General features: G+C 40.0%; 1 protein-coding gene across 5 annotated transcripts in view; it reads left to right on the forward strand.

Annotated features, from left to right (window-relative positions):
- Positions 1-269: 269 nt before the first annotated feature.
- The window catches only part of SRBD1 (S1 RNA binding domain 1), a 124,997-nt gene continuing 112,430 nt past the window's right edge, over positions 270-12,836 (forward strand). The window contains exons 1-10 of one of the 5 annotated variants that reach the window (XM_027681916.1): positions 270-370; positions 1,584-1,686; positions 5,301-5,486; positions 6,089-6,185; positions 7,470-7,546; positions 7,956-8,121; positions 9,084-9,446; positions 10,886-11,052; positions 12,236-12,353; positions 12,499-12,637. In XM_027681916.1, coding sequence (XP_027537717.1) covers positions 7,470-7,546; positions 7,956-8,121; positions 9,084-9,446; positions 10,886-11,052; positions 12,236-12,353; positions 12,499-12,637 — 1,030 coding nt within the window. In that variant the 5' untranslated portion in view covers positions 270-370; positions 1,584-1,686; positions 5,301-5,486; positions 6,089-6,185. Of the gene's footprint in view, positions 371-517; positions 631-1,583; positions 1,687-5,300; positions 5,487-5,545; positions 5,637-6,066; positions 6,186-7,469; positions 7,547-7,955; positions 8,122-9,083; positions 9,447-10,885; positions 11,053-12,235; positions 12,354-12,498; positions 12,638-12,836 lie in introns of those variants that run through there. The other 4 variants (XM_027681918.1, XM_027681915.1, XM_027681917.1 and 1 more) reach the window with 4 other exon arrangements.

Here is a 12,836-nt window from a genome sequence, read left to right on the forward strand (position 1 = left end):
AAAAAAAAAATTGCTTTTTGGGTAACAAAAGCAGTGGAAACGTTTCTAACGCCTTTCGAACTCCCGCCAACCAAGAACTGAACCCAGACATTCTGCACTGCCGCCCTTCGTCCTTGGTTTAAGTGAAAAGTGCCTGCTCCTTTTGCTCCGGGGATGTCCCCGCCTCCCCGGTACCTCCCGCGCACCCCGGGGCCGGGCCCGCGCTCGGGGGCGGTGCGAGGGCGGTGCCGCCACCGCCCCCTCGGTCCCCGCTTCCTGCAGCACGGCACCGCCGCCGCTTCCTGCTCCTCCCCGCGGCGCGTCGGGCGGGCGAGTCCGCCATGGCCGCGCTGGCGGCCCTTTCAAACGCGGCAGCCGGCGGCAGCAGGGGGTAATGACTGGGGAAGCCTCCCGCTCCTCGCCGGGACGGGGCCGCGGGTGAGGCGGGGCGGGCAGCGGGGCTGCGCTGGTCCCGGTGCTCTCCGTGCCACACCGCGCCCGCAAGAGAGGGGTTCGCTCTTGTCTCGGTTGTCTAGGTGGAAGCGAGCCTCTTCTTTTCCTGGGCCTCCGTCTGTGCTCCCGGCCTCACCCCCAGGCCGGCGGGACAGGGTGGCATCGCCCTGCAATGGTGCCCGACCCCGTTGCGAGGGGGTGAGCGGGACCGGGGATGCGGGAGAGCGGGACACCCCCCGTCTGGCTTGGGGCACGGAGGGGCTTGTGAGGTGGCTCACTGCCGTGGTCCTGCCAGGGAGCTGCCCTTCCTGGGCGGCGAAGGTGACGTTTAGCTCGGTTAGTCCTTCTTCTTGAATGATACCAATAGACCCGAGGGAAGCAGGGTGTCGCCAGGGGAAGAATAGGGCTTTCAAGTACACGGAAGTTTATTTTAAGCTCGGTCACGTTTCTGGACCGAAAAGCAGTGATTTGGGTGGTAGTGACTCACTAAGCAGCAAACAAGTACATTGCTCTCAACTCCCCTTTTGCCTTCTAGGCTCCAAAATGAATATTTTGGTGTGATAAACTCTGCTGTGGCAGTCACCATGCAGAAGACATGCGTGTCTTCTGTGTCCCTTTGGAAGTGAAGACATCCCATTTAATTAAGCGTGATGGGAGTGTTACTGTATAGCTGGTTTGGTGGATTGGAGAAAAGGAGTAGTTGCACATGATGTAGCAGTCTGTTGCTGTATCAGAAGCAGTATCCCCCTGGTTTTGGATAATGTCTGTTTTCATAGCTGGTTTGAGATAAGTGGATTAATGAAAATGTGTGAGAAGTGTTTGTGTGCTCCCTTTCTTGTGTAGTCCTCATCTGATTCGTTTACAGGCTGCTGCACAACACAGGTTGTTCCTTTTCTCCAGTGAGACTACTAATTATAGGAACAGGCATGGAGCAGAGTGTGCTTTCTCAGGGCGTAATTTGTGTGTTTCATCTTTTTGGTGGTACTTCCGTAAGTAGTACCAATAGATGGTATTCCTACTAGTCTTATACCTTTGCCTTTCCAGTTAGCTTTGGGGACTGTTTTGCTGTATGTCCCTCCTTTTTTTTCCTGGTTGTAACTTTCCAGTTAGCGTTGGAGTCTCCTAAATGGTGTCTGCCACTTCTTTCTCAGGTAGGCCTGACTGGCTTTGTGCAACTCCTTGGAAATCTGTACCAGCTTCTCTGAGCAAAAGTGTCTGGAAGTTGTCCAAGATTTTAACCTCGAGAGGATTACAGTAAGTTGGATTTATATTTTCAAGTACAACTCAGTTGACCTGATAAAACCCTGGAGAGATAAAACAATTTCCGTACCAATCCCTACCATTGGTCTACATAGCATTTTTTCCCTGTGTCGCTGACACTTTGATTTTTTTTCTTAGAATGTTATTGTAGCATGCAATGGAGGTATCTTAAAATGACAAGCCAAATCACCTAATTGAGAGCCTCCATATATTTATTGAAGTGGGCCATTCTGCTGCTACTAATAATGGTCTGAAATTCACTTGTCATGTGGGATTTGTATAATGCTTTTTATGTCCTGCCCCAGGTGCTTCATCTTATAATAAACTGGTTTGGCTTAGACTTAGGAAGAAGCTGAAATGCAAAATTCTGTTATCCTTGCTCTTTTATTTGTGATGGAAAAGCAGAGGCTGTAGAACAAAGTTTGAGGAGCTTCATGCATAGAGGGATTCCTGTTCTGGTAAGGAATGTGTTGCTTTGGATTAACTGGAAAGGAGCTTTGGAGGTTTTTGTGGTCTTTTTAGCTGGAGAGGACTTTTTACAGTTACGGAAATGAAGTTAAATTCCAGGTGTATTTGTGATGGTGGTGTGTTTTTTTTGGATTGATGTTTTTTGTTTTGTTTTTGTTGTGTTTTTTTAAATCCTGTGCCTTTGGGTAGAAAAATCTATTTGATTGAGTTATTTTTGATTCTGAAAATTGTTGGTGGAGCTTCAAAACAGGTGTGAGCTAGTGCAGGAATTTTTCTGGGGAGTTAGGAAAATGGGGGGGAGTGAGGATTTTTTAATCTCATTACTTGTAAACTGTTGTTAAACTTCTCTTTCTGCAAGCAGTTGCTTATGCCACCTGGATTCACATATGAAGAAATTTGCTTTTAATTGGTTGTGCCTTTGCATGAATAGGGAGATTGAAGAGAACAGCAGTCTCTAAATGAGATTTGAATTGCTCCTTAACATAATAAGGTCTTTAAGGCCTCAATCTACTTATATTCTATGTGCAGCCTAAACCTATTTGGGGAGTGAGACCAGAGAAATGATTGCTTCCTTGCTGTATGTTTTGTGCATACCCATATTAAGATTCTGTACAGTAAAGTATAATAAGAGCTACCCTGTCAGTTGTCTTTATTCCTGGTATGGCCCAACACTAAACTACACTAACCTTATTTTAATGAGTAGCTGATAGGCAGGGAGAAGTGTGCTATTTACAGCTATCGGGATAGTGATGTGGAGCTCTGCATTGGATGCAGAGAATAGAAGTGGTGGGAAGAAAATAACTGGCAACAAAACTGATGCCATACTATTTGGGGAGTGGACCTAGCAGATGTCTTTTTCTACAATAGCAGTGATTTAAATAGTTTCAGTTCTTCTTCACCGGACAGCGTAATAGCTCTGTGAAGTCCTTTAATTTTTAACTGGGAAGTACTTTTGAAGAACATGCTGTAACTGTTGGGTTTTTTGGAGACGCAAGGCTTTAGTTATGGCTGAGTGTGTTTCAAGCAATGATGCTGTCATTGGGGACATGGACAAGCAAGTGGGTTTTGATTCCCCTGAACAGGGGGCCAAGGGTGGAATGTGAAAGTTGAGCATTAAGGTTTCAGAGTATTGCACAGAAGCAAAAGATCATATATGGACAGATACGAAATGAAACAGGAGTTGGGAGCCTAAGTATGTGGGCAAGGTCAAAGTTTTCGGGGCCTAGCTCATGTTGCCTGCCGTGTAAGTAAAATACTGTTGGAGAGATGAGTAAGAACTGTTTTTCTCAAAGAACTGCATTGCTTAAAATTAAAAGGTTTGTGATTACATATATAAAATGAGAAAAAATGTGTTTCCTAGTGTTACTTGGAAGTTTTCTGGCCTCAGATGTGAGGAGAGCTGCTTAGAACAGAGCTTGTAGGAGTTCAATATGCCAGTTGTCAAGCTGGTGAAATCCTGCACAGGGTGGTCAGATAACTTGTGAACAGCATTGGATACTGCATGTTTACTTCCTTCAGGTGATAACTACAGGAAATGCCAAGCACTGTAAACACCTCTGATAAGGTACAGCAATACTGAACACAGACACAGGAAGGGAAAATATTTGCTCTGACCTGACAGTGGTATAAACAGGTTACTCTTTGATTTTTCAGCTTTGTAATTGGCTCTTCCACAGCTATGGGACTCTTCTGGTTTTGGAAGGGGACATAGATCTATGCAATCTCTAGTTTCTTTCCTTGGGGGTAGAAGCCAACTCTCACTTTGAGTATGGTTAACTGAAGATTATGGTTAACAGAGAAGGAAGAGGTAAGGGTAGCTTTCCCACTGAGGCGAGTCTATCTGGAAAATATAATAGGAGATGAGTGGCCAACTTCACACTGGCTTGATCCCAGCATGCTGTGGGAAAGTGAATAAAGCTCTTCTGAGTTCCCTCAAGACTTGAGGCAGGAGACATGGGGGACCATATTCCCATAGAAGCGGAGCATGGAACTAGCAATAGGTGGTTTGATTGCCATGTCATGTAGTCATTGCAGTCAGTGTTGTAGATGTCCCATGTGGAGCTTAACTGTATTTTCCTGTTTCTTGAATCTTCCTGCCTCACTTCAGGGACTGTCTCTAAGCTTTCTAAAAAAAAATCTGTATTAGTTATCTGTCATCATCAGTGGCATTTAGACTTGTTGCTTTTTCATCCTCTTCCCTGCCTCCCCCTCCTCAGTGAATCACAGAAGGGCTGTTTTTCTTAGTCATTAACTGTAGGTGTTTGCACACCCCAGCACAGGCAGCTCAGGAGGAAAATTTAGCAGACAGCTGTCTGGCAATTTGGAATTAAATCAGAAGTACTTTTGTGGGCTCTAATTAAAAAATTATTTTTGTAAACAAGAAGTATACTTGTAGTAACTGTAAGATTCTTTTCTACAAGTAAGTAGTACAGTTATTTTGTTGTATTCGTTATGAGAAGGAGAGGGAGAGGTGATTATAACTTATTTCACTTGCAGTGAAATATCATGACTCTTTTTCCTTATGATACCCCATTTTTGATACTTATGTCACAGATGCTTTTTTTGGTATTGCCTTTTATTTTCATCTGTAGAACTCCATTTTAGCTTCTGACCATGGCTTGACTGTTCATGGAGAGCAGAGAGTTACTCTGAAATAAGTTTTGTGCTTTGAATTGATATCTTACCTTAGTTCAAATTAACTTCAGTTGCAGATATAAAAGCCTTTAAGAGGAAAGTTACCACTCTTCTCAAGAAAATTTAGTAGATTAATAGCATAATGAAAGTTGGAGTTTATGTATATGAGACCAGTCCTAACTCACTATGTTCTTGTAAGAACTGACACTATTGATGAGTGGGACAGAAGACAGATTCTGTGTTGGTCTTATCTTCTTTGATCTTCTGGATCAAACATATTTGAGACTTCTCAAGATTTCTAAAGGACTGCAACAAACACTTTAAAGATGATCTAATGATTTTTTTTTTGAAGTGGAAAATCCAAGAAATCAAAGAAAAAAAAAACCCAAACCCAAACATTGAAATGCCCTGTAAAGACTTAGCCTTATTACACATCACTTTCTATTCTATTTCATGCTTTCCTATGCCATTTTCTGTTGGCTGTATGGATGTTCTGCTTCTTTCAGTGCAGTGTTTGAAGACAAGTAGACTTGGACTTAAGGATGTAGGAGCAAATACTACTTTGTTCATGAGGAATGTGAAAAATACCTGGTTTCAAAGACTAAGGAGCTCATCTCCCATTGTTGTGCTGATATGGAGAGTTAAATAGGTCGTCAGCATTGGATGTCAGGAAATACAATTAAATTTATAAAGTGAGCATTACTCTTGCCACAATCTTACTTAATGTAACGACATAAATGTTGAGATATTTTGAGACTCTGCCCTTGGCCACTTGAGGTGAGAGGGAAATACTAGTGGGAAAGGCCTTCCAGATGAAGTTTTCTTTCTACATGGGCTTTTGGGTAAGCTCCAGAACTGTCATGGTGGTATGCTGAGTGTTCAAAACTGGCAGTGAAGTTTAGACCTCCAGTGAGAAACTGTGCATATTGGCTTTTTCCTTCCTACTTGCAGTGATTCAATGCCTAGCTTCCAAAATTGCTTGGAATACTAAAGAATACCCACCTTGCTGGATTAGGTGAAGAAGAATGACAGATATAGAAATTGTAAGCTAAACAGCTAGTTGGAAAACTGTGAGAGCTAACCGTTTGAAAAGTGTGCCAGTGCCTGCAAAAGAATGGATCGGAGATCCATCTGGCTTGGATGTTGCCTAATTTTGGAAATCTTGGTGTTACTGATTTTGTTTCTCCCATTCACAAATTAAACTATGATATAAAATGGAAACATTATTTTCATACCTCTGAGGTAATGGAAATAACTAACTAATTAATTCAGAACTGTGATAATAACTGTTCAGGTATAAAGAGCAAAGGAAAACGGAGAAGTGGATTGGCTGGATGATGTTGTAGGTGTCTCAGAACTGTCAGTGAAAAGTCACCTGGGAAGCTAATAAGGTGAGTAATATTTGTTGTGTTCTGTGGAGATTTGTAGTTTTCTGTGGTAGATGTGTGTTCTAACCAGTCACATAATGAGATTTTGGTCAGTGAAACAGCACAGAAATGCTGTCCTGTTACTGACCAAGATGATTGGTTCACAAACGCATTTTGCAAGTGAGCTAATAGTACTTTTTGACGTGGGCCTCTTTCAACTACGGTGCTAAAAATTGTCGTCTAAATTTTTGTTCTACTTCACAAGGAAAACTTGCTGAAAGCCATTTATAACAGTGGTTGTGCTACTAGTGCTTGAGTCAGAATGAAGTTGGATTAAAGGGCGTTTTGCCCTTAAGTTAAATGGCACTTTGCAAAATGCTTATCTACTTTGTGTTGTGCAAACATGGGACTTTAAGGCTCACAGTGGTAAGGCTACGTCAAAGGTCAAGTTACAAAGAGTTGGAGAACACAATGTGAAGAACGATGAAATTGTACCAGATAGGGGTAAAATATGCTTCTGAGTTTTATAATTATGGAAATAACTTATGATCTGCTTTTTTTTCTTGTTAAGTTTTTTAAATTTTGATTTTCTGTCAGGTAAAATTTTGAGGATACCTAAAATTTTTTAACTAAAACTGATAAATATGATTATTAAAATTCATGGGCCCAACTACTGCCAAAAATTCTGTAACTGTTTAACTGAAATGTAGCTATTGTAGGTATGAAACTTGGATCAGGAGAAAGTGTATGTCTTGCCTTTTTACTTTTGGTAATTGTTTTATGCACTTGCTATATGCTACTAAGCAGCTCATTCAAAATATTAGTTTTTATTGTGCATACAAGCAATGGATAGTCTTTAAAGGTGAAATTCTAGACCAAAATGGACAATTGTTTTGTCCTGTCCCATCAAAACCATATGTGAGCTCACTTGACTAGATTTTAATTTGATTTGCTGTGCTGTCTAGATGGATGGAGGAAAAACTGGCATAGTATATATGACACCCAATAATATGTTTGAGAACTAGTACTCTTTTTGCTAGGATAGCTTTACATACAAGCCAAATAATTAACTCCATGTGAAAAGTAGTTTGAGAGGTTATAGTGCTGGTGTGTTTGTTTGCTTTGGTTGAATGTGTGCTGCTGTGGCCTAAATTCTTGGATGCCGAGAAATCCAAACTCTCTCCAGAGGAAACTTTTGTGATTGGTGAAGACATTATGAGGGCACATATGGCAGTGAGTTAAAGGGCTGAATAAGAGAATACAGCTTCAACCAAATGTCCTATTTCTCTCTTCTCGCCTCTGTTTCAGATGTCATCTCTACCAAGGAGGGTGAAATCTCAAGCCAAAGCCCTTACATCAGAAGAACTACCTTCGTTTCTTAATTCGTAAGATCATTTTTTTCTTAGGATTTTTTTTAAAGGTTTATACTAAGCATGAGCAATTGCCTCAGTTTCTGAGACGTTAATTAAAAATTTTTCATGCACACAACTTAAATTATAAAACAAATTACTTATGTTTCTGCATGCTCGCAGTGAAGGTATCGTGAAAGGGAATTGCCAGTTCTCCAAGCAGAATCAGATGTGTACACATCCCCAGAACTAGTTTCATAAAAGTTGGTAAATGGTTCAAGTCATTAACTCTGCAGCAGTGTGAAAGACCTGTATTTGTTGAATCTGCCTACCTTTCTGGTGATTTTTACTGTTTGCTTTCTTTCATGCCTGAAAACTCAGATTAGCTTGTGTGTGTATATTTTTTATTCTTATAGGCAATATTGTTGATTTGTTTGTTTTTCAGGAGCTCTGAATCAGAGGAGGAAGAGGAGGAATGGAAGCCAAAACCAAAAATCACCAAGAAACGTTGTTTGCCAAAGAAAAATGAGGCAAAAATTAAAGAAGCTGCTGTTCCACGGCCAGCTGGGGCCAAGAAAATGGTCAAGAAGGTAGCAATAAAAGAGGAATTGGTGAGTATCTATAAGCAAGAGACATTTAATTACTGTGGTTGACAAGTAACATGACCAGAATTTTTCCAGCTTTGGTTCAGTTGGTTGCCTGAGTCTGATCAGCTTGTATGATTCCACTGTTCCTGCAAATATTCAATGTGTTGTATAAACGTGGCTTTCTTATGCATTAAAGTGTCCATGATCTAAGGGCTGCCTTGAAAATTTTGGCCAGTGATAATGGGACGTGGTTTTCCCTGAAGATCTTTTGACGATGTAAATAAATAATACCTGTCTTCTTTCTCTAATATCTCTGGTTTCTGTATTGCACCTTTGACATCTTCTACTTTTTCACTGGCTGGGTAGCACAAAAAAAAGGAGCCTGTGCTTACGTTTTCTTGTATGGCTGTCCAACCCAGTAAGGATTACAGTTTTAATATAATTAATATAAAATGTTATTCTCTTGGGAATCACTTGCCTCTATCAAAGTTAACATCAGAGATCACACCATTGCAGAAGCCAGTCGTTCTGCCTTCTGAAGATAATCTCTCTGGAAATTCAGGAAAGAAGGTGTGGCTTGTCCAAGATTAAACTGTATCTTGGCAGACCAAATCTCAGTTCCAGTTCTCATGCTGGGAACCTAACTCATTAGGAGAGTGCTTACCTGCCCTGCTTTTTCCTGTTTTGTTGAGATGAGTGGAGGTAAAGACTGTAGGTCAGTGTCTTCTGAACCAGAGTCCAATTAAATTCTTTCCTGCATAATTTTATTTGATCTTTTAAATCACGGTTCTGCTGGATGTGTTTGTATCATTTCCTCCATGAAAGATATATTTCAGGTTATTTGATTTCTGGCTTGGCATTTTGCTGCTGAACAGGGACATCACTTGGGAAAATGTCTGGTAGCAAGTCTTTCTAGATTTTAAATGCAATGTTGAACTACTTTGTAACAGTCAATACTTAATATGGTTTCAATGTCTTTTTGGCAGGATGTGTCCTTGCCTATTGCACCTGTAGAGGATACTAGAATGCAACTTCTAAAACCTAAGGAAGAAGATGTAGGCACTAAACCGAAAAGTTTAAATCAAAAGCCAGAAGTGCCTAAAAAAATGGAAATAAATTCGTTCCAGGGGAAAAACAAAAAGAGTTTAGGGAGTGATGAAAAACCCTCAACAAGTGTTCCTGTAGTGGGGAATCAAGTGAAACGTGAGAAATGTGAAGAGGCTTTTGCATTTAATGAACCACCCTCTAAAAAGATTAAGTTGAATGCATGTCCTGAAGGAAAGCCAGTTAAAAATCTTGGAAGGAACAAAATAAAAGAAGAATTTGAAATGAACTGGGATATTGTACAGGTATGAGATCTTTTCCTTTTCTGAGTTATCAATGAAACTATTTCATACATAACTGACATTTAGAATCTTAACTTCAGAGGACTGAAATTTTATGTTAAGTAGTCGTTTAACCTCTGCTTAAGCTGTCATAATACATGTATAATTATAGATGTTGGTTGGTAACTATTAGCATTCTGGTATTTGTGAATTCGGCAGTCTTTAGTACAAATCCTGTAACAGTTTGCCTGTTTCAGCACATTTTTTTTTTTGTGGATGTACCAACTGAAACTCCTTCTGGAAGGGATGCTGAAAGATTTGGGATGTCTGTGTGCACAGTTTCAATTTAAGATTTAATTAGTGTGGATTGTTTTGTTGTAGAGACTCATTTGAGAGTGTTTATGGTCCCATCACGGAGGAGACCGTGTTCCTCACACAGCAGTGACATCAAGGGAGATACCGTCTTTGTTTTTGTAGGATGTTAACTTTGAAGCTGTTCAGGTGAAGACAGTTTTAGGATAGCTCTTGTGCTGGGAGACTAGGTGTCGTTATGGAAGATTTTAATATGAGCAGAATGGGAATAGTTAGGACACATTGTATTCATCATCCTTAGTACTTGCTGCTTGAGAAGACTATAAAATTTTCTTCTTGAGTTTCCTAAAATATTCCTGGAAATACAGATGGAGAATTTGATCCTTGTGTATTGCTGCTCTAAAAGCAGTGACAATGATTGCACAGGTGTTGTTATATTTTAGGCTTCAGGATAAAACTTTTGAAAGGCTTTTATATCAGCTATCTATGGGATTAACTGTAGTGAAGTGCAAACAAACTGTGACAGTTTAAATATTACTAAGATAAGCTGCTTATATAGTTTTTAATTGATTCCACATTGATACACTATAACTTTATCTTTAGAAAGTTCAATTTGTACAAAATCATGTTTAACTTTGTGAGGTTTGGTTCATCTTGAAACTGTTAGTAGTATCATGTTAGTTTCCTGTTATTGGTTGAGTGGGATTTGGACCAGCTCTGGCTTTGTGGGTTTTGTTTGTTTGTTTAGTTTAACCATGATGTATGTCATTGTTGGCTTAAAAAAAAAAATTCCAAATTTTCTCAGTTGCCATGTACAGTTTATTGTCTTTCTATTTTGTTTAATAATTTTGGCTTGGTCTTTTTTCTGTTCCCAAGAGGCAATTGTTCCTGCTTTTTTTTACTGTGGTTACAAGTTTCTGGAAATATTGGTTGCTGCATGTCTTGCTGAAATACTGGGTATGATGGCTGGATGCATGAGAATCCTGACATCCACTCTTAGGGAGGACAGTAGTCCCTGCTAGCCAGTGGAATATTCTGGGAGTGGTTTTGAATGTTGAGTGAGAGGCTCTTTAAAGCAATCTACTGCCTTTCTTAAGTGTGTTTTGTTTCTTTGCTGTGTTTTGTTGTTTTTTTCTTTTCTCCTTTGAAAGGCCTTGTCAGAAATAACAAATGTTGAGCCATGGGTATGTGCAAACTTAATTAATCTCTTTCAAGAAGAAAACACAATTCCTTTTATTGCTCGGTATCGAAAAGAGCTCATTAATAATCTGGAGGCCGATGCCTTGCGAGAAATGCAGCAAACCCTGGAAGAGCTACGGTAAGTTAGCACAAGGAAGGTGGGAGGTAAGTAACAACTGACTACCACTTCTGTGTCCCTCTTTTTGGCACTTTGTATGCACTACAACTATAAAGGAGCTTATAAAAAAAAAGGTTTAAAACTGAGATAATTATGCTTGATACCCGCCTGGGGTTTTGTTGTGTTTTTGTGATTGGTTGGGTTTTTGTTGGTTTTTTTTTTTTTTTTTACTTTAAGTAACAAGACATTTAGCATTATTAATTGCCAAAGAAAAACTAACATCTTAATTTCCTTGCAGTTTATTACAACTGCACAGAAAAAAACTTGTACTAAAAGAGTAGTTTATAGTTGTTGGGGATATGTAGCCAGATGAGATGTAAGCTGCATCTTAGAAAAAGAGCTTAGAAAAAGAATCACTAAGAATCCCTTGGCTCCCTGCTTGGAGCAGGGAAGCCTCTAGCAAAGAGCCCTTCTTGAGGTTGGAGTGTACCAGGAGGGCAGGCTAAACTCTCCCAGACCATTGCAGCAAAGAAATGATCAGCAAAGCTTGTTGCAGTGATGGGTGAAACTGCTTTCATTCCTTCTTCCTTTTGGGTGGCCACATGTTCTTGAGGTGGCAGTTGCACAGACTTGCCAGCTGTTCGGTCAACACGGTGCCTTCCTCCTTGTACTCCCTGCTATCCCCTATCAAGAGGTTCTTTCCAAAGAAGGAAGGTAGCCTGAGAGAGTTCTTGTCTGAACAAGTACTTTCAATAACAAAATACCTCTGCTGCTTGCAGTTGGTCATGTGTATCTTATTGAAGACCTGGGAGTTTAAATCTAGTACCCTCTGCTTGATGCTGCAGAACTATCTGTACATGAATTGCAGCTGTAAGTGCTCATCAGCCTGGATTTATCTTTGGGCCTTTTTGTTTGGCTTCTAGGTCAGTAATCTTGTAGAAATGTAAGTAGCTGTATTGACTATCAGTATTGTTTTTCTTGAAGCTACCACAAGATATTTTGATACAATTTTGAAATAATCGGAGAAAGAGAGTAATGGTTAGAAACTTTTGGATTATGAGACTTGGTTTGTTGAGGATTAGCATGAGATACCATCTTCGGGGGTTCCAGAGAGGTTCAGCAGTGTAATACACAAGGTCACAATCAACAGACTTTTTAATTCACTGTGAAATGTGACTGTTAATATTAATCTCTTGCATTTTAGTACTGTTGCAAAGAAGACACATACAACGATACAGAAGTTGAAGAAAGAAGGAAAATTATCTGGTTGCCTTTTGAAAGCATTATTAAATTGCAGAACTTTGGAAGAATTGGACCACGTGGTCAGTACTCTGGTCTCTTTCAGATCATCCTTGGTTTAAATGTAATCTTGCATAACTAAATAGTGCATAATGTCAAGTACGTAGCATGACTGAAATATTTCCTTGCTTTTTAATAACTATGTTTTGTTTTCTTTTTTGTTATAAGTCTGCACCTTATAAAACTGGGAGTAAAGGCACCAAAGCCCAGAGGGCCAAGCAGCTGGGATTAGAACCTGCTGCTCTCTCCCTCCTGCAGAACCCTGTGGAACTCAATCTCTTTTCTTACATTAGACCCAATACCAAAGGTAAGTGCTCTTCTTCTATGAGCAGTAATGTCCTAAATATCTGAAAATATTTTAAAAGGGGAATTACTTTAAATTGTGGTGTTGCTGGACTACTTTAAATTCAACAGCACTTTAAGCAACATGTGGTAAGAGTTTACATTTAATGCCATGACTCTCCAGCCTTACCTGTCTCTTAGTAAATAGTAATAATTATGGTATA

This window comes from Neopelma chrysocephalum, unplaced genomic scaffold (assembly GCF_003984885.1).
Source record: "Neopelma chrysocephalum unplaced genomic scaffold, ASM398488v2 Primary Assembly neopelma1_61b, whole genome shotgun sequence".
Lineage (NCBI taxonomy): Eukaryota > Metazoa > Chordata > Aves > Passeriformes > Pipridae > Neopelma > Neopelma chrysocephalum.